Below are 20,810 nucleotides of genomic sequence, written 5' to 3'. Positions count from 1 at the left end.
TCTACAAAAGAATAACTAATTACAGAAATGAAGGCAAGAGGTGAGCTGGTGGAAATAAAGAAAATAGAAGGGAATATAAGTTGGCCTAATCCTGAAGCTTGATTATGGAACCAAGTAGAAACTGGCTATAAATGGCAATAAATAAAAAGAAACAGGAAGGAAGAACATGGCATAAATACATCTACCAAGCTAGATATCATTGTTGCTGTTCAGTTAATTTTTAGTCATATCCAACTCTCCATGATCTCATTTGGGGTTTTCTTGGAAAAGATACTGAAGTAGTTTGCCATTTCCTTCTCCAACTCATTTTACAGATGAGGAAATTGAAGCAAACAGGGTTAAGTTAAACTGAGGCAGACAGGGTTAAGTGGGCAGGGTCACACAGCTAGTAAATGTTTGAGGCCAGTTTTGAACACAAGAATGAGTCTTCCTAGGAGCAGCTAGGTGGTACAGTGGATACAGCACAGGCCCTGGAGTCAGGAAGACCTGAGTTCAAATCTGGTCTCAGACCAGACACTTGATACTTACTAGCTGTGTGACTCTGGGCAAGTCACTTAACCCCAATTGCCTCACAGGAAAAAAAAAAAAAAAGAATTAGTTTTCCTGACTCCAGGACCAGCACTCTCTCTAGCTGCCCTAGATATCATAGAGAGTGGCCACAATATAGGAAGACAAAGAGCAGTAGAGATGCCCAAGAAAATCATAGGAGATCAAATCCAAGAAAGGAGTTGGAAATAAAACTATGGATCACTCCATTCCCATGCTATCCTTATCAGCCTTAGTTCACATTGATGGAGGGGTGCTTCAAAGGAAGTGGTAAACAATATCATTATAACAGGAGAGATTTCCAGTTGATATTAAAACTCAAAAGAAAAAATTATGATAAAATCCTTATAACACCTTTGCCTTGACTTTAGAAAATAAAAGTGAGAATTATTATTACAACTTTTCTACCCTATTTAAAGGAAGCCAACACCTTTGGTATCGTTCTGCTAAGAAGCAAGCTTCCTATAGCTATTAGTTTGGTACTGACACTTGACAAGGTAAAGAACAACCTCAGGGTTTAATAATTTTGGCCCAGGCCCCATCAAGAAATGATGATCATAATGATCCTACTTATTTGGTTTTTTTGCTTCCTGTCATTAAGCACTCTCCCTCCAAGTTCCCATTTCCCTTAGGTGGCATTAAACAAACAAGCAAAGATTTGCATGGTTCACATTCTCAGAACTCACATAAATCTGTGCGAATCCTGAGTTTATTTTGCACATTTTCCTTTGCTGATTCTCTGCCTTGATGTCACAGGAGAAAGAAGAAGAGACAATGGAACTGAAGTGGAAATTGATGAACCGAGAGGAAGTTTCCCAAGTGAGAGGAGTTGTTCTGCAGAAAAGTACCTGTGAGTACTGGAATAAAATCTGGGACTTCCAAGCCAAACCTGATGATGTACTCATTTCTTCCTATCCTAAAGCAGGTATGTCTCTGGGATTGGGGAAATGAGAAATAGGAGACAGAACATTTGTCAGCTTTTCTCAAGTACATATTCTATAGCCCAAGGGAGAAAAAAAGGAACCTTTCTAAAATAAGATAGGGCTTGATGAGACCTAAGCTGTTAGCACAACTTGGAAAGGAAGAGAAATAGCAATTATTTGGTTACTATCAAATTATTCTTCCCTGATTGACTATAACTCTCCTTATAATGGTTGTTCCAAAGCTCTTCAATGTTCCCAAACCATCTCTACCCTCTTGTGTCTCAGAAGATAATCTCAGTTGTTATTTTACTAAGAAAACTAGGCTATCCTTGTGAAATCCACCACTTTCTCTTTTTCATACCTCAATATCCCTCTAAACCTTTTCCCATCCTCTCCTCCTTTGTGCCAATGTCTAAGAAAGAGGTGGCCCTTTCTTCTTTCTAAGGCCAACTTGTGCCCTTGATCCCATCCCCTCTGATCTTTTCTGGAAGCCTGACCCATTCATTTCCTCTCTCTCATCTTCAATATTTCCTTATTTTCTGCTGCCTAGCAGTATGCTTAGGTCTCCCGCATTCTTAAAACTTCATTTAAAATCCTCACTATCCCCTCCAAATATCATGTTTTATCTCTTGCCCCTTTCACTGCCAACCTCTAGAAAAAAAAATTATACTTGCTGGCTCCATTTCCTTACCACCTGTTTACTTCTTAAGTCTTTATAATCTGTTTTTTTTCTTTTACCACAATACCCTATTCTCCAGGATTATCAAATAATCCTTAAAATGCTAAATCCTGGGGCAGCTAGGTAGCACAGTGGATAGAGCACCGGCCCTGAAGTCAGGAGGACCTGAGTTCAAATCTGGCCTCAGATGAAACACTTGACACTTACTAGCTGTGTGACCCTGGGCAAGTCACTTAACCCCAATTGCCTAATAAATAAATGAATAAAATGCTAAATCCAGTGGCCATTTTTCAATCCATAACCCTCCTGACTTCTCTGCAGTTTTTGACACTGTTGGCTACCACACACCCATACTCTTTCCTTCCTTTGCTTCTATGACACTGCTCTCCCCTGATTTCTCCCCCTACCTGTTTGATTACTCTGTTTCTTTTGCTAAATGAATTATTTCCCAAGTCTTAGATCCTCTCTAAGGTTGTCCTGGGCCATTTTCTCTCTTTATACTGTCTTAGTGATTTCACCTACTCCCATATATACATACGTGCATATATATATATAATATATATATATATATGCACGTATGTATGTATGTAAATATTTCTCCTGAATTCCAGTCCTACACCACCAACTGCCTGCAAAACATCCTCCCTCTGAATCTTGATATGTGTAAAACTGAATCCATTTTCTTCTAACAACCCTTCTCCAAATTTTCTCGTTTACAATGAGGGCTCCACCATCCAACTAACCCCCAAGGTTTGTAAACTAGACTCTTTTCTCTTATCCTTCACATCTAATCAGTTGTCTGGTCCTATCAATTCTGCTTCCAAAATTCCTCTTGCCTTCCACCATCCCTTTTTCTAAATTCATAAACACATTTTCATCGCTTCTCAGATAGCTTCTCAGTTAGTCTATTGATTTCTGATCTCTTTTCTCTCTAATGCTCCACCTAGCCACCAAAAGAGGACAGATAGGATAGGATTTCATTGAAATGGGGAATTCCCTGAAGTAACTCACTCTTCCAATGCAAAGTAGGTAGCTCCTCAGAAATTTGAGATTTAAATTTACATAAGTGAAAATAATAATTTGGAGGACAAAACAAAGAGAAAGGCCTTAAGAATAATTGGACTTCTTGAAAATTGTGATAACAAAAATAATATGACTACTATTTCAAGGAACAGAGCAGGGAAATTTTCAGGAAATGACAGAAAACATCTACATATTGTAAATTGAAAATAAAAATGAATATGAGGAAATCCTGATTTTTCTTACCTACAATATTATATATATATATATGTGTGTGTGTGTATATATATATATATAATTAATAGTATGAAGACAAGAAGAGAAATTTTGAAGCAGCTAAGAAAAAAGTATTTTGTAGCAAAAAGCATTAATTACAGATAGAACCTGGTTTATCCTCCTACTGCCATTATAATAGCAATAATTTTCACATTTACGTAACACATTAAGGTTTACAAAACATTCCTGTAATAGAAGGGAAACTTCTTAAAGTTGGAAATCATTTCATTTTTGTCACTTTTTTTTAGTACTTAGCACAGTACTTTTCATGAAGCAAGCACATAATAATAACTGCTTATTGAATTGAATTGAAAAGAGAATTACAAATTATCAATAACTTCATGAGAAAGTATTTAGTTGTTTTGGAAATTAGGGAAATGTAAATCTAAAAAACTTCAATATAACAAGTGGCATGTATATAATGCCTTCTTATTTTCAAAGTGCTTTCTCTTTGATATCTCATTTGAACCACAACAATTCTGTAGAAGTATTTCCTACAGGTATATTTCTCCCCATATTATAGATGAGAAAACTAACTTGTCTTTGGTCAAATATTTGTGTGTATCAAGGCTGAGATTTGGACCCAGATGTTCCTGACTCTAAATCTACCACTCTATCTATTCAACCATGCTTCCTTTACATCTTCTACATGTTACTTAAGAAAAGACGATTTCAAATGAAATTCATAGGCATGCTAAGACATTACTGGATGAATTGTTCAATATCAGGCATCTTTTTGGAAAGCAATGTGTGTATATCTATTTCTATCAATATCTTCTTCCTCTCTTCTCTCTGTTTCATTCTCTCTTTCCCTTTGACCCAGTAATTCCATCACTAGAAGAAATATGCTATTGTGAAGAAAAAGTAATTGGTACAAAAATACCTTTGTCAGCATTTTTGTAAATGCAAAAATATGAAAATGACCTTACTGTCTAATGATCAGGAAGTATCTGAGCAAATTGTGATATATGAATGAAGTATAATATTATTATACCATGAAGAATGACAAATATCCACATTAAGAAATGTTGGAGTGGGGGGGGACTTACTTGAAGTGATACAGAGTGAAGAAATTGGAACCAAAAGAAGAATATATGCACTGACTAAAACTATGTAAAATATCAAACCAATGGCAATAAAATAAATCTGAAGAAAATACAAAAAACAGTGGGTAATGAGAAGGGAACATAAATAAAACAAAAACCTGATGGAAGAAATAATAATACTAATCATATACTCTGAGTTTTAGGTTCAAATCTGCCAGAAACCAATTTATTTAACATATATCAGAGGGACAGAGACAGAGACAGAGAGAGATTCAAAGTGGCATAGCCTCCATGTGCTCCAACATGGTTTTCTGCCCTAAGACAATTTTAGGTAACATATAAATCTTGAACAAGGAAAAGATCATATATATGTTAAAATACAAATTTGACTCCAGAATAGTCATTACTTAGTTCCTAACTAGACCATTTCCCCTCAAGGGTTCCTGTCTGTGAGTGGTATCTTGAATTTCTAAAGAGAAGACAGTGTCTTCAGATGAGATAGTAATGACTTCATGGAGTGGGGAGTCAATGATACCATTTAGAGAAGAGTTAAGTTTAGTTTAAAATCTTTACTCCATTTTAAAAGAAAGTTCTAGCCTTTGTTCTTCCAATTTTCCCAAGGGAAAAGTCTGGAAATAGTTTTAGGCTGGAGGAATTTTTGTTGTTCAATCGTTTCAGTCATATGTGACTCTTCATGACTCCATTTGGAGTTTTCTTGGCAAAAATATTGGAGTGGCTTGCCATTTCTTCTCCAACTCATTTTACAGATGAAGAAACTGAGTCAAATACAGTTAAGTGACCTGCTGAGGGTCATATAAATAGTAAGTATCCGAGGTCATATTTGAACTCAAGAAGATATCTTCCTGACTCCAGGTCCAGCATTCTATCCACTGCACTACCTAGCTACCCACAGGCTGGAAATAATATTTCTAAAGACACTAAAAATATAGTTAAAAAAATTCTTCCACAAGATCAATTTTACACTGTATTACTTTTATAAGAGAGGTTGTTGCTAGTTCATGTATACTTGAAGTCAGGAATGTGACTAAGAAGGAAGAAAATGGCCTTGTCCCTTGAACTAGTTTTGTTCCTGTGCTTTCCAAACTCATTCATTTTCATGGGACACCAAACAAGTCTTGGGATTGAGAATTGCAAACTTGAAGTCTGCAAACTGGCAAAGATGAACAAAGATTGGAGGGGTTTTAGAAAGATAGACACACTGATACCCTGTTGGAACTGTGAAATTGGTTCAACCATTCTAGAAGGCAATTTGGAATTGTGTTAAGGAAGTGACTAAGATGCCCATACCTTGGACCCAGAGATCCCATAGTTACATATATACTCCATGGAAGTAAAAGATAAAATGAAGGATCCCATGTACACCAAAATATTTATAGCAGCACTTTTTGTAGTAGGAAAAGTTGAAATAAAGTAGATGCCCATTGATTGGGAAATGATTAAATACATTGTGGTATACTAATAGAATGGAACATCATTACAGTGTAAGAAACAATGAATATGAAAAATATGGAAAAGAATGAGAAGACTTATGAACTGATACAGACTGAAAAAAAAAAAGGACCAGGAAAACTATACATAATGACTGCAGTAATGTAAATGAACAAAAAAAATATTGAAAGAGCTTGGCCCTGAAGAGGAGAATCTTCCTTCTAGCATTTATGTAACTAACACTTTAGAATTTATAAAAACAATGAAATTAGCTTCATAAATATTATCTCACTTGATCCTCACAACAACAATGGGAGCTATTATTATCCCCACTTTAGATGAGGAAATCAAGGCAGAGAGAGATTAAGTAACTTGCCCAGGATCACATAGGTAGTAAGTGTTTGAGGCTGTATTTGAACTTAGGGTTTCCTGACCAGTTCCAACCCACTATCCATAGAGCCACCTAACATTTTTTTGTATAGTGTAGTGTTTCTACTTGTTGATTAAATTTTTAATAAGCATGCTTAAAATGGACAAAAAGAAAAGAAAATGCACTTCTCTCCCTTCAAAGGAAAAGGTATGTCCACTACACACTGTGGGTGTGATGAAACACTGTGTACACTAGAGGTGTCAAACATGCTGCCCATGGGCAACACTGCTGTCTCATTACTCTTGAGTAGAGACTTAAACCAGATTAAAATGCAATTGGGAAAGATTTAATGAAATAAATGCAAATACAATAATAAATCAACATGTGGCTGCAGGGATCTTTATGTTTAGTTTAGTCAAGCTATTTCTGAGTTTGACACCACTGGTATACACTGTCAGGCTCAGTCAATATGTTGGTAACATTTTTGGAACTGCTTTCTCTCCCCTCTTTCTTTTCTATTCACTGTTATAAGGAAAGGCTCCCTGGGTAGTGGGTTGAGATATTTATTAGAAAATGGAAGTGATATAAAAATAAAAGATAATGATTAAATTTTTTAAAATAGTCTCAGGAGAAATTATTGTCTATTCCCCCAGCAAAGCCCAGATCCATCTGAAATTCCAACTCTGTAAATGAAGCACAGTAAGTACAATAGAAAAAAACCTGGGCTTGGAAGTTGAAAGATATAGGTTTTAGTCCCATTTCTGCCAAGACGTAGGAATGGGTTTGAGTCTCAGCTCTGTTACTATCTCTTAGAGGTATGACTATGGGCAAGTACCAGGCTGTTATAGAATACAGATTTGAATATAGATCTCCTGATTCCAAGCTCAACATTCTTCCCATAATAGCAAACTGCAAATGGGATAGTACACCTAAGAGCAGTAGAGATGTGTTTTATGACATTTATACACCTCAGTTTTCTTCTTTGTAAAACTTCTCTACTTAACTTGTAGGACTAATAAACTAATTCATGTGAAAGCAAAGTGAACTATAAAGCATTTAGGTTTCCCCCCTACTCCATTTCTAATCCTGCAGACACCCCTCACTTAGGGTGTCAGGAAGGAGGAAGTCAGTTGGTTTTCCTTCTCTGTATGGCACATACCTAACTTCACAGGTTACTTAAGTGTATTGTACTTCCTGTAAGAAGCAGTAAACAGCTCTTGTAATCCCTTTATAAACACAGATTAAATCCTGGTAAGAGCTTCATGGAACTAAAGGGATTTGGGAGGTTTTGGATTCCTTGCAGGTGTCAAATGGATCTGACACCAGGTGGTTCCACTGGCAAAGGACCAACAAATGAGCTAATTTCTTTGCTTGGGTCCTTTTCTCACAGAATACAGGCTCTCTAATAATTCCAGAAAAACTCTTCCACATGCATTTGAAAAAATGATTAATAAGGGAAAATGAAAAAGTTAAGTGCTTCCTGACATTCCCTGTGCAAAGGCTGATGAAGCAAGTATTCTTTCTGTTCTAGAACCTTTCAGAGGGCTTTTTTCATGTTAATTTTGTAAGGTAGGTAGTGCAAATATTATCATCCCCATTTTGCTGAAGAGAAAACTGAGGCACAGAGAAAAGTGATTGGCCCAAGGTCACACAAACAGCAAGCAGCAGAATAGAGATCTGAATACAGATCTCCTGATTCCAAGCTCAGCATTCTTCCCATAATAGCAAACTGTAAATAAGATAGTATACCTAAGAGCTGAATAGAAGTAAATTTCCACATAAGTTAGAGTTACTACTAAAAACCTTCCTTCATGATTCACAACATTCTACCACTCAATAAATAGTAACCTAAACCAGTGGAAAGTGTTACTTACAGATCACAGAACATTTCATACCAGTCTGACAGATATTAAACTTCCAGAAATTTAAAAAAAAAACTGATGTAAAAAATCTCCCTTATACACATCTTTTTCAGGAAATAAAATGAGGAAAATGGACATAAATGTATTACCTTTTATTCTTTTTTCCCTCTATAGTATTTTGATTGGTGATTTTATCAGCTTCCAGAGTTTCACTGATCATTTTATGCTGAGGATTCTCAGATCTACCTATCTAGACTTAATCTCTCTCCTAATTTCTATACTTTCATGTCCAACTGCCTATTAGATATCCCAAACTGGATGTTTTACAGACATCTTAAACTCAGTATGTCCAAAACTGAGCCCATTATCTTTCTTCCCATAACTACCCCCTTTCAAACTTCCTTGTTTCTATCTAGGGCACCATCCTTCCAATTACTCAAGTTGTTTAAAATGGCCCCAAACATAGTGTTGAAGTGCTGTCTAGCATCCCTAAGTATAAGACAGTTCTGATGTGCCTTAGAGAGAAAATATGTGTATTAGTTAAGTTTCATTCAGGCATGAGTTATAGCGCTATTGATTGCAAGTTCAGTATCAACAATAGGCTACATCCCAATGAGAATTCATCGAGCTGTATGTGAGACTGCTCTGGAAAGTGCTAAAGTAAATATTGACTATGCTCTAACCCAGAGAGATCACTACTGTCTATACCCTAAAGAGATCAAAAAAAGAGGAAAGAGACCCTTATATGTAAACATTCATAGCTACTTCTTCTTTTCTTTTTTTTCTTAGTGGCAAAGCACATAAGGTCACGATCATCTTTAATGCTTCACCTAAAAGCAGGATGAATAGATACAACAGTGACAGAATCAATAACAGGACCATTTGCTCTTGGGACCACATGGAAGTAATCTCAGTGAAATAAATTCCTGAGATTTTTCTCCCTACTGAGGATTTGCATCATGTCTTTCTTATCTGAACAGCAGGTAGGCAGGAATAAGCAAGAGCCCTGGCCAGTTAGTGTCATTAGTCCTCTTCAAGAACGAAGGATGAACAACAACAAAGAGTTGTCTAGATTACTGAGAGGTTAAGTGAATTGCCCAGGGTCATACAACCAGTATGTGTCAAAGAGAAGACTTAAATGTAGGTCTTCCTGACTGATAAGGCCAGCTCTCTATCCACTCCACCATGAAACCTCATAACCAAAATAAGCATCCTAAAAACACAGATATGACCATATCACTCACCTGCACAAAAATCTTCGTTGACTTTCTACTTCCTCTAAGATAAAGTAAAACTCTTTGGCCTGGTTTTTATGTACCATAAATGTGAAGAAGGTGAAACTAATTCCATTTTTGTGCATTTCTTTAACCCAGGAGCAGGGACTAAAGGAATCAGAAAGTACAAGTCACTCAAGGAAGAATGTTTTCAAGTTGGGAAGAGTGGAATTTTAGGGTGCAAGGTCATCTAATGTTCAGCCTTTTAAGACCCTCCAAAACCTTACTCATAACATATCTTTCCAGACTCATTTCACATCATTCCTCTTTCATGAACTATATTCCCGTCAAAGTGTTTCCCCAACTTCATATCCTAGCTCCCACCTCACTGCATGCACTCAACTATTCCCCATACTTGGAGTACAAACCCTCCTCAACTCCATTCTTCAAAGCCTTATCTAGCACTGAGGATTAGCAGGTGTTACTTCCTTACATAGCACTTTCTAGATTCCCCCTCCTTTTTCTCCCTCCTCAAATCACTTTGTATATATATATATGTGTGTTTGTGCACCTATTGTATCCTGTGAGGAAAGATAAGCTCCTTGAGGACAGGGATTGTTTCCCTTTGATCTTTGTATTCTGAGTCTCCAACACAGTAGTTATTTTCTTCTTCTTGTTATTGTTTTTTAATATTTTTTTTTTGGTTTACATTTGAGTTCCAAACTGTTTCCCTCCCTCCCAATCCCACACTAGGGAAGACCAATATTTGACACAGATATTTATGTGAAACTATACAATACGTAGTTCCATATATCAATTCTTTTTCTGGAGATGTATGGAATCATCCTTCATATGCCTTTTGTAGATGTCTTGAATATTCATATAACTCAGAATAGCTTAGTCCATGGGCGGGGAACCTGTGGCCTCAAGGCTACATATTGAGGTCTAGGTCCTTGGGTGCGACCTTTTGACTGAGTCCAAGTTTTACAGAACAAATCCTTTTATTAAGCGTATTCATTCTGTGAAGTTTGGATTCAGTCAAAGGGCCACAGCTGAGGATCTAGAGGGCCACACATGGCCTCCAGGCCTCAGGTACCCCACCCTTGGCTGAGTCACTCACAATTACTGTTGGAACAATACTGCATCTAGAAACATTCTCTTGGTTCTGCTCATTTCACTCTTCATTACTTCATGTAAGTCTTCCCATGTTTTCCTAAAATCAGCCTCCTCATCATTTCTGACAGCACAGTAATATTTCATCACAATCATATACCACAATTTATTCAGCCGTTCCCCAATTAATGGGCTTCCTCTCAGTTTCCAGTTCTTTGATGCCACAGAGAACTGTTATAAATATTTTGAAACATATAGGTTCTTTTCCTTTTTTCCAGATGACCTTGGGAAACAGACCTCAGAATGGTATTACTGGGTCAAAGAGCATAAACAGTTTTAAAACTCTTCAGGCATAATTCCAGATTGCTTTCCAAAATAGATGGATCAGTTCACAGTTCCACCAATAGTGTATTAGTGTCCCAGTTTTTCCACATCCCCTCCAACATTTGTTATTTTCCCCTTATGTCATTTTAGCTAATCCAATAGATGTGAGATTTATCTCAAATAGTTTTAATTTGCATTTCTCTGATGAATAATGTTTTGGAGTATTTTTTTTCATATAACTATAGATTGCTTTGATTCTTCCTCCAAAAGCTGCCTGTTCATTTCCTTTGATCATTTATCAACTGGGGAATGACTCCTGGCCTATGTTCAAGGCATTATGTCTTTCTCATCTGAACAGATGCAAGGACACCCATATTCTGATTCTTGCTACCCTTAATTAAATTCCAAGACCCCAAGGAACGTGTATTCTCATAACTCTTGGTCTCTGAATGACCTTTGGCTTCCCTTGCCCCCCCTCTTGCTCCAGTACTCTGCAAAGGAAAACTTCTACAGCTGAAACAGCAAATGATAGTCATGCCAACACCATGACTACTAATTGCATTTTGCAGCTCTACCCAGAATCCAGGCCATCACTGTAACCAATAGGGCTCAGTGAATATAGAACCTGGACTCAGGAGGACTTGAGTTCAAATCTGGCCTCAGATACTTACTACTGGTGTACCCCTGGGCAAGTTACTTAACCCTGTTTGCCTCAGTTTCCTCATCTGTAAAATGAGCTGGAGAAGTAAATAGCAAACCACTCTAGTATCTTTGCCAAGAAAATCCCAAATGGTTTCTTATAAATTTGACAAAGTTCTCTATATATGGAGATGTGACGCCTTTATCTGAGAAACTGTCTATAAAAATTTTTTCCCAATTTTCTGCTTTCTTTCTAATCTTGGGTACATTTTTTTTCAAAGTTAAATCTTTTTTTTTTTATTTTTAGTTTTCAACATTTACTTCCACAAGATTTGGAGTTCCAAATTTTCACCCCAACTCGCCCCTCCCCCCATCCCAAGATGGCATGCATTCTGAATACCCCTTCCCCTAGTCTGCTTTCCCTGCTATCTCTCCCCCCCTTCCCCTTCTATTTTCCTATAGGGCAGGATTTCCTGTATTTCTTATTTCCCAGTTGCATGTAAAAACACTTTTTTAAACATGTGTTTTTTAAACTTTGGGTTCCAAATTTTCTCCCTTCCTCCCTCCCCATCCACCCTCATTGAAAAGGCAATCAGCTCAATATAGGCTATACATGTGCAGTTATGCAAAACACTTCCATAGCACACATGCTGTGAAAAACTAACTCTATTTCCCTTAATCCTATCCAACCCCCCCATTTATTCTATTCTTTCTTTTGACCCTGTCCCTCCTCAGAAGCATTTGCTTCTGATTACCCCCTTTCCCAATCTGCCCTCCTCTCTATCATCCCTCTACTTTCTTGTCCCCTTCCCCCCTATTTTCCTGTAGGGTAAGAGATTTCCATACCCAACTGAGTGTGTATGTTATACCCTCCTTAAGTCAAATCCTATGAGAATAAGATTCACTCATTTTCTCTCACCTTCCCCTGTTTCCCCTCCACTGTAAGAGCCTTTTCTTTTCTGTTTCCTTGTGAGATAATTTACCCCATTCTACTTTTCCCTTTCTCCTTCTCCTAGTATAATCCTCTCTCACCCCTTAATTTTATTCTCCAGATATGACCCCTTCATCTTCAACTCACCCTGTGCCCTCTATCTATCTATCTATCTATCTATATATATGTGTGTGTGTGTGTGTGTGTGTGTGTGTGTGTATATAATATATATATATACATATATATAATTTTTTCACTCCAACTACCCTAACACTGACAAAGGTCCCATGAGTTACAAATATCATCTTTCCATGCAGGAATGTAAACAGTTCAACCTTAATAAGTCTCTTATGATTTCTCTTTCCTGTTTACCTCTTCATGTTCCACTTCAGTCTTGTATTAGAAAGTCAAATTTTCTATTCAGCTCTGGTCTTTTCATCAAAAATGCTTGAAAGTCCTCTATTTCACTGAATGACCATTTTTTCCCCTGAAAAATTATACTCAGTTTTGCTGGGTAGGTGATTCTTGGTTGCAATCCTATCTCCTTTGCCCTCCAGAATATTATATTCCATGCCATGCAGTCTCTTAATGTAGAAGCAGCTAAATCTTATGTTATCCTGATTGTGTTTCCACAATACTTGAATTGTTTCTTTCTGGCTGCTTGTAATATTTTCTCCTTGACCTGGGAACTCTGGAATTTGGCTATGATATTCCTAGGAGTTTTCCTTTGGGGATCTCTTTCAGAAGGAGATCAGTGGATTCTTTCAATTTCTATTTTGCCCTCTGGTTCTAAAATATCAGGGCAGTTTTCCTTGATCATTTCTTGAAAGATGATGTCTAGGCTCTTTTTTTGATCATAGCTTTCAGATAGTCCAATAATTTTTAATTCTCTCTCCTGGATCTATTTTCCAGGTCAGTTGTTTTTCCAATGAGATAGTTCACCTTGTTTTCTAATTTTTCATTCTTTTGGATTTGTTTTACAGTGTCTTGATTTCTCATAAAGTCACTAGTTTCCAATTGCTCTATTCTAATTTTTAAGGAAGTCTTTTCTTCAGTAACCTTTTGGACTTCCTTTTCCATTTGTCCAATTTTGCTCTTTAGGGCATTCTTCTCTTCATTGCCTTTTTGGACCTCTTTTGCCATTTGGGTTAGGCTATTTTTTAAGGTGTTATTTTCTTCAGTATTTTTTTGGGTCTCCTTTAGCAAGCTGTTAACTTGCTTTTCATGATTTTCTTACATTACTCTCATTTCTCTTCCCAGTTTTTCCTCTACTTCTCTTACTTGCTTTTCAAAATCCCTTTTGAGCTCTTCCAAGGCCTGGGACTGATTCATATTTTTCTTGGAAGTTTTGGATGTAGGAGCTTTGACTTTGTTTTCTTCTTCTGGTTATATGTTTTGATCTTCTTTGTCACCAAAGTAAGATAATATAGTCTGACTCCTTTTGTGCTGCTTGCTCATGATCCCAACCAATTACTTGAGTTTAAACTCTTTGTTAAGTTAAGAGTATGTTTCCAATGTGGAGAATGTACTGTCCCAAGCTTTAGGGATTTGTACAGCTGTTTTCAGAGGCACTTCTAAGGACCTTAAAAGTGTCAGTTCTTCCAAGGTGCTATGATAAGGGGCGAGGTGTTTCCTCTCCGCAGCCACAACAAGCTCCACCACACCAGCGCTCCTCCTCGCCCCAGGACCACCCCTCAGAGCTGCAACCCAGATCCAAGCACGGGCCAAGCAAGAGATTCCTGCCTCAGCCCTGGCAAAGAGATCCTTGCAATCCCCCTCTGATCAGCCACTTGATTCCCCCTCAGTCTGTGGGCCAGAAGCTCAGAAGCCAGCCGCTGCCCTCGGGGCGGCTGAGATCTAGCTTCTTCTCTCACCGCAGTAACAGACTTTTCCCACTGACCTTCTGAGTTGTCTTTGGCATTTGTGGGTTGAGAAGTCTGGAAACTGCCACAGCTGCCCATGATTCAGTTCTCTGAGGCCTGCTCCAGGGTTGCTGTGGCCTGCGCACCCATGCTGAACTGTGCTCTTCTCCCAGACAGGTGCGATATACCTTTCTGATCAGCCATCCAGGTTGTCTTGGCCTGGAAATTTGTTTCACTCTGCCTTTTTGTGGGTTCTGCTGCTTTAGAATTTGTTTAGAGCCATTTTTTGTAGGTATTTGGAGAAGTTTGGGGTAGAGCTCTAGCAAGTCACTGCTTTCCCTCTGCCATCTTGGCTCCACCCCTCTTGAGTACATTTTAATATGTTTTATTTGTACAAAATTTTTTTAATTTAATGTAATCAAATTTATCCTTTTTACATCTCACAATGCTTTCTATCTCATGTTTATTCATAAATTCTTCTATCCATAAATTTTATACATAATATGTTCCATGTTCTTCTAATTTACTTACAATATCTCCCTTTATTTCTAAGTCACATATCCATTTTGACCTTAAATGGTATAAGATAATGATATATGCCTAGTTTTTGCCAGACTACTTTCTAGTTTTCCCAACAATTTTTAGCGAACAGTAAATTCTTATCCTGAAACCTTAAATTTTTACGTGTATCAAACAACTATAATAGTTTACTATTGTTTATTATATATCTATTTTATTCCACTGATCCACCATTCTATTCCTTAGCCAGTACCAGATAGTTTTGATAATTACCACCTTATAATACAGTTTAAGATCTGGCACTGCTAGAACTCCTTCATTTACATTTTTTTCATTATTTTTTTCCTTTGACATTCTTGACCTTTTGTTTTACCAAATGAATTTTGTTATTATTTTTTCTGGCTCAATAAAATAATTTTTTGATAATTTAATTGGGATGGTACTGAAAAAGTGAATTAATTTAGGTAGAATTGTCATTTTTATTATATTGCCTCTGCCTACCCATGGACAATTAATATTTTTCCAATTATTTAAATCTGACTTTATATAAAAAGTGTTTTATAATTATGTTCATATAGTTCATATAGTTCCAAGTTATCTTGGCAGGTATACACCCAGATATTTTATATCATCTTTTGAGTGAGGAATCTCTTACTATTTCTTCTTGTGGAATTTTTTTGGCAATATATAATAATGCTGATGATTTGTGTAAGTTTATTTTATATTCTGCTACTTAGCCAAAATTATTGTTTCAGGGGCAGCTAGGTTGCACAGTGGATAGAGCACTGGCCCTGAAGTCGGGAGGACCTGAGTTCAAATCCGGCCTCAGACCAAACACTTGACACTTACTAGCTGTGTGACCCTGGGCAAGTCACTTAACCCCAATTGCCTAAAAACAAAAAAAAATTATTGTTTCCACCAGCTTCTTAGTTGAATCTCTAGGATTTTCCAAGTATACCATCATATCATCTGCAAAAATAGATATTTTTATTACCTCATTGCCCATTCTGATTCCTTCAATTTCTTTTTCTTCTCTTATTGCTATTACTAGCATTTCTGGTACAATATTGAATAATATTGGTGATAATGAGCATTCTTGTTTCACTCCTGATCTTATTGGGAAGGCTTCTACCTTATCCCTATTACAAATAATGCATGCCGATGGTTTTAGATGATTCTTAACATTTTAAGGAAAAATCCACTTATACCTATTCTTTCAAGTGTTTTTAATAGGAATGAGCGTTATATTTTATCAAAAGCTTTTTCTGCATCCACAGATACAATCACATGCTTTTTGCTACCTTTGTTATTGATATAATCAATTATGTTAATAGTTTTCCTTATATTGAACAAACCCTGCATTCTTGGTATAAATCCCACTTTGTCATAATGTAAAATCGTTGTGATATATTGTTACAGTCTAGTATATTTATAGTAATTTATTACTATAATAATTTATTTAGCATTTTTGCATCAGTATTCATTAGTGAAATTGGTGCATAATTTTCTTTCTCTGTTTTTACTGTACCTTGTTTAGGTATCAGCACCATATTTGCTTAATAAAAGAAGTTTGATAGAACTCCTACTTTGCCTTATTCCAAATAATTTCTTTAATATTGGAATTAATTGATCTTTAAATGTTTGATAGAATTCACTTCTAAATCCAGCTGGCCTTGGTGCTTTTTTTCTTAAGAAAGTTCATTTATGGCTTTTTTGATTTCTTTTTCTCAGATAGGTTTATTTAGATATTCAATTTCCTCTTCCGTTAATCTGGGCAATTTATAATTTTGTAATTATTCTTCCATTTAATTTAAATCTCTAAATTTATTGGCATATAATCAGGCAAAATAACTCCTAATAATTGCTTTAATTTCATCCTCATTAATGGTATATTCACTGTTTTCATACTAGTGACTTGGTTTTTTTTCTTTTTTAATTATATGGTTTACCTGTTTTATCAGTTTTTCATAAAACCAACTCCTAGTTTTATTTTTTAATTTAACAGTTTTCTTACTTCAATTTTATTAATCTCATCCTTAATTTTCAGGATTTCTAATTGGGTGTTTAATTGAGGACTTTTAGTTTATTCTTTTTCTAATTTTTAATTGCCCTTTAATTTAACTAATTTTTAAATTTTAATTTAATTAAAAGAGATGACCCATAGGAAGAAAAATGAGGTAGTTTTTACCAGTTTCTACTCAAATTTTAATTAATTTTAATTTAATTAATACTTAATTTTTAAATTTAAAATCCTAAACAAATTACTGGCTGGGAGACTACAGCAATATATCATAAAGATGATGAATTATGACCAAGTGGGATTTATACCAGGAATGCAAGGCTGGTTTAATATAAGGAAAACTATTAATTCTAATTTTTTAAATTTAATTTAATTTAATTTTAATCTAGTTCATCGATCTGCTCTTTCTCTATTTTATTCATGTAAGCATTTAAAAATATAAATATTTCTTCTGATTACTGTTTTTGCTGCATCCCAGAAGTTTTGATATGTTGTATCATTATTCTCTTTAATATAAGTTATTGTTTTTACGACTTGTTCTTTAACCCAATTATTCTTTAAGATTAGGTTATATAGTCTCCAATTAATTTTAATCTATGTTTCCAAGGTCCTTTATTAAATGTAATTTTATTGCGTTATGATATGAAAAGGATACATTTCGTATTTCTGCTTTTCTGTATTTAACTATAAAGTTTTTATGACCTAATATATGGTCAATTTTTGTAAAAGTGCCATGTACCACTAAGAAAAAGATATATTCCTTTCTATACCCATTCAATTCTCTCTAGATGTCTGTCATATCTAGCTTATCTAAGATTCTATTAATATTTCCTTCTTTGTTTAATAAATTTAATAAGAGTAAATGGCCAACATAGATTGCTCAGGTCAAAATTACACACATTGGAGACTAAATACTTTTATTTTATATTTTACTCTGATCAGATTTACAAGATGGCCACTAACTCTCTTCTTCACTCTGTGCTATCTAGACATGACCCTAAAAATAAGATTTTTAAGAAAGCATAGATTTCCACACATCATGTTTTGTAAATCTCCCAAAACAAAGAGGATTTTACTCGGGATGGTATATTCCAAGATGGTACATAATCTAAAGTGCACTGCATTGTGAGTCAAAGGTTTAAATCTCAACTTAGTTACTTACTACCTGTGTGACCTTGGGCAAGTTGCTTTACCTCAAGATATCTCACTTTCTTGTCTTTAAAATGGGAAGAGTGGGACTAAGTTATCTCTAAGGTAGATTTAAGTTCTAAATCTATGATCCTATGATTTCTTTGTGAAAAAATAAATGAATAAATTCTCAGCAGTCTCTGCCATCTAGATATTTCCCTTAGCCTGAGTATCTATGTTGCAAGCAAAGTTACCTGGCACCATTAAACATTGAAAACATTCTTTAAATAACATTTAAAGTTTGTGGAATAAGAAACCAGGAAAGAAAGATGTTTGCTTTGTTTGCTTTCTTCTTCTTCAATGTTAGATAGTGTGTCTAAGGTGTAATAAAATGCAATGATTAGTTAAGGACTGACATTTTGGATGCTCACCACCAGACACTTTGACAGATGGCTCATAAGTAGAAAAATAAGGTGGTTTCACCAATTTCTACTAAAAATTCCCTAAGACTCGAATCCATATAATCAACCTATAAATTTCTCTAGCTTACTTTACTAAATGTCAATACAAATTCAGGTGACTGCCCCTTCCCCACTCCTGAACTCGTGTCACTAACCCTTCTGTGACTTCTTTTTCCCTTCACATCTGTCCTAAATGTCCATTTTAACTAAAATTTACCCATTTAAAATATTCAGGGAGAAAGGAAGAAACCCCACAAAGTGTGATTTCTCCCATACCTAGAAAAGTATTTGTTTAAGGATAGGTCTCTTGCGATTGCCAGAGAGTGATCTTTGAAGGTGGCCTAAACTCTGTGTTGAGAGTCTTCTACAGCTTTAAAAGTTTATGTATAATAATGTGATTTTGTTTCCTGAAATTAATTAAAAATTTCTTGTTCATTGATGAGCAAATATAAAAAACTGAGGCCAAATTATCCACCTTCTCATTCTTTCTGAATGATTCTTTCTGAAAATGTCTTGGGGAACACAGGAGAAGGAATGTAGTAGTAAGATAACATGAGACAGGCAGGATTCATTCTACCTCCACTCAAATGAAAAACAGCCTGGAAAAGTTTAACATCCATTGTTCTAGTTTACTAGGTGATTCAATTTGGCATGTCATTTCCATTCAAATGAATTTATAAGTGAGATAAAGTAACTTTCAGAAATGAATTTCGTATCCTCAATGAGATTAAGCTTACGTTGAGAGAAGAGTAATATAGGAGTAGGGTCTGTTACTGTATCACTCAAAGAAAGTGATCTAGGAGAGTCTATCATGATCTCATGGTAATATATGACTACTTAGAATAATAAATAATAGCAATAATAATATGTAGGATTATATGACACTGTAAAATCTTCAGAGCAAGACTACACTCTGCTTTTGTTTGTTCTTTTTTCCTTTTTTTCTCCAAAAATAATAATCTTTTGAGAGTAGTTTTGCTTTTTGTTGTTGCTGCTAGAGATGTTTTAGAGGGGAATAATGAGGGAGTAGCATGGAATTAGTGGATAGAGAACTTACTTTGAAGTCAGGAAAACCCGGGTTTAAATCTTGCCTCTAAGACATACTAGCTGTGTGACAATGCAGGAGTCACTCAATATTCAGTTAACTTCTTCATGTCCTAAGCAACTTTTGAAGACTATAAATTACAGAAAGTTTACCAATCTGTATTGGCACTAGGTGGCACAGTAGATAGAATGCCAGGCCTGGAGTCAGGAAGACTCCTCTTCCTGAGTTCAAATCTAACCTCAAACACTTCCTAGCTGTGTGACCCTGGGCAAGTCACTTAACCCTGTTTGACTCAGTTCCTTATTTGTAAAATGAGTTGGAGAAGAAAATGACAAACCACTTCAATATCACCCCAAATAGGGTCACAAAGAGTCAAACACAACCGAAACAACTGAAAAACAATACCGATCTGAATAAGTAGAGGGAATAACTATCCTGGGTGTTCCCTACAGCAATGGAATTATTAATGTGGACAAAAGAAAACTAAGGGGCTATGTTCTCCTTTAGCTTTTCAGACCTCTTTCTTCTTTGATGGCCCTAATCTCATTTCTCATGAAAAGGGTATATTCAGTCTACAGTGACTGGTTGCTATGAGACATGTGGTATATTGGATGGTGTATATATAGTTAGACAAAAAGGATGGTTCAAAAAAAGAACTTAGGATGATGGGAACCAGATAACTCTTACTAATGGAATTGTAGATATGGTACAACTATTAATGGGGCACAGATGACAATTGGCTTGCTAGACTATACCTCAAGTTAAAGACATTCCAAAGGCAAAATCCCTCTGAGCTACAGCTGGAGGCCTCATAAATCCACGAGGCGGATGTCCCAAAAATATGGAATGGAATGGAATGGGGGAGGGGGAGAGTTTGTGGATGTCTATTAGAGATATTTTAAAGAAAAAAATTGTGTCACAATTACAGTAATGTAAATAAAAGCATCTCTAAAAGGCATCAAGATTCAGATCAATGAAAGTAGCCCTGGCTACTAACGATCTCTTGCATTGAGCTCAGTACTACAAGACTTGCACTAGTCTAGTTGACAAAGCACTGCACTTTCCCGTCCCTGGAGCCTGGGATAGAGGTAAAGGGAATCCACATCAAGACTTTAAGCCAGGAAGAACTGCCCACAAACAGCAGATTTTTAAAGGGAAGACAATGGATATCTGTTTCTTCAACTAAATCAATTGTATGTGTGTGAGCATCCTGTTTCTTCATGAGACAAAAAGCACAGATGTGCTTAACAGTTTACATGTTATTGAGTGCCCAGCTGGAGCTCCCCACAGTTCCACAAATTTCCAAGACATCATAATTTCTGACTTTTTGATGCTGTTTATACTCTGTTATACATATATTATTGGTAACATAACATGATTAAT

General features: G+C 35.9%; 1 protein-coding gene across 1 annotated transcript in view; it reads left to right on the top strand.

Moving 5' to 3' along the window:
• The first annotated feature begins 1,293 nt into the window (after nt 1-1,293).
• The window catches only part of LOC114046354 (sulfotransferase 1C4-like), a 45,165-nt gene continuing 25,648 nt past the window's right edge, over nt 1,294-20,810 (top strand). Inside the window, exon 1 of the mRNA XM_027866668.1 lies at nt 1,294-1,471. Coding sequence (XP_027722469.1) covers nt 1,294-1,471 — 178 coding nt within the window. The remainder of the gene's footprint in view (nt 1,472-20,810) is intronic.

Source organism: Vombatus ursinus, unplaced genomic scaffold (genome assembly GCF_900497805.2).
Source record: "Vombatus ursinus unplaced genomic scaffold, bare-nosed wombat genome assembly UNPS02014781.1, whole genome shotgun sequence".
Classification (NCBI taxonomy): domain Eukaryota; kingdom Metazoa; phylum Chordata; class Mammalia; order Diprotodontia; family Vombatidae; genus Vombatus; species Vombatus ursinus.
The sequence above is the reverse complement of the archived record's forward strand: the minus strand, read 5'-3'. Positions and strand labels throughout refer to the sequence as shown.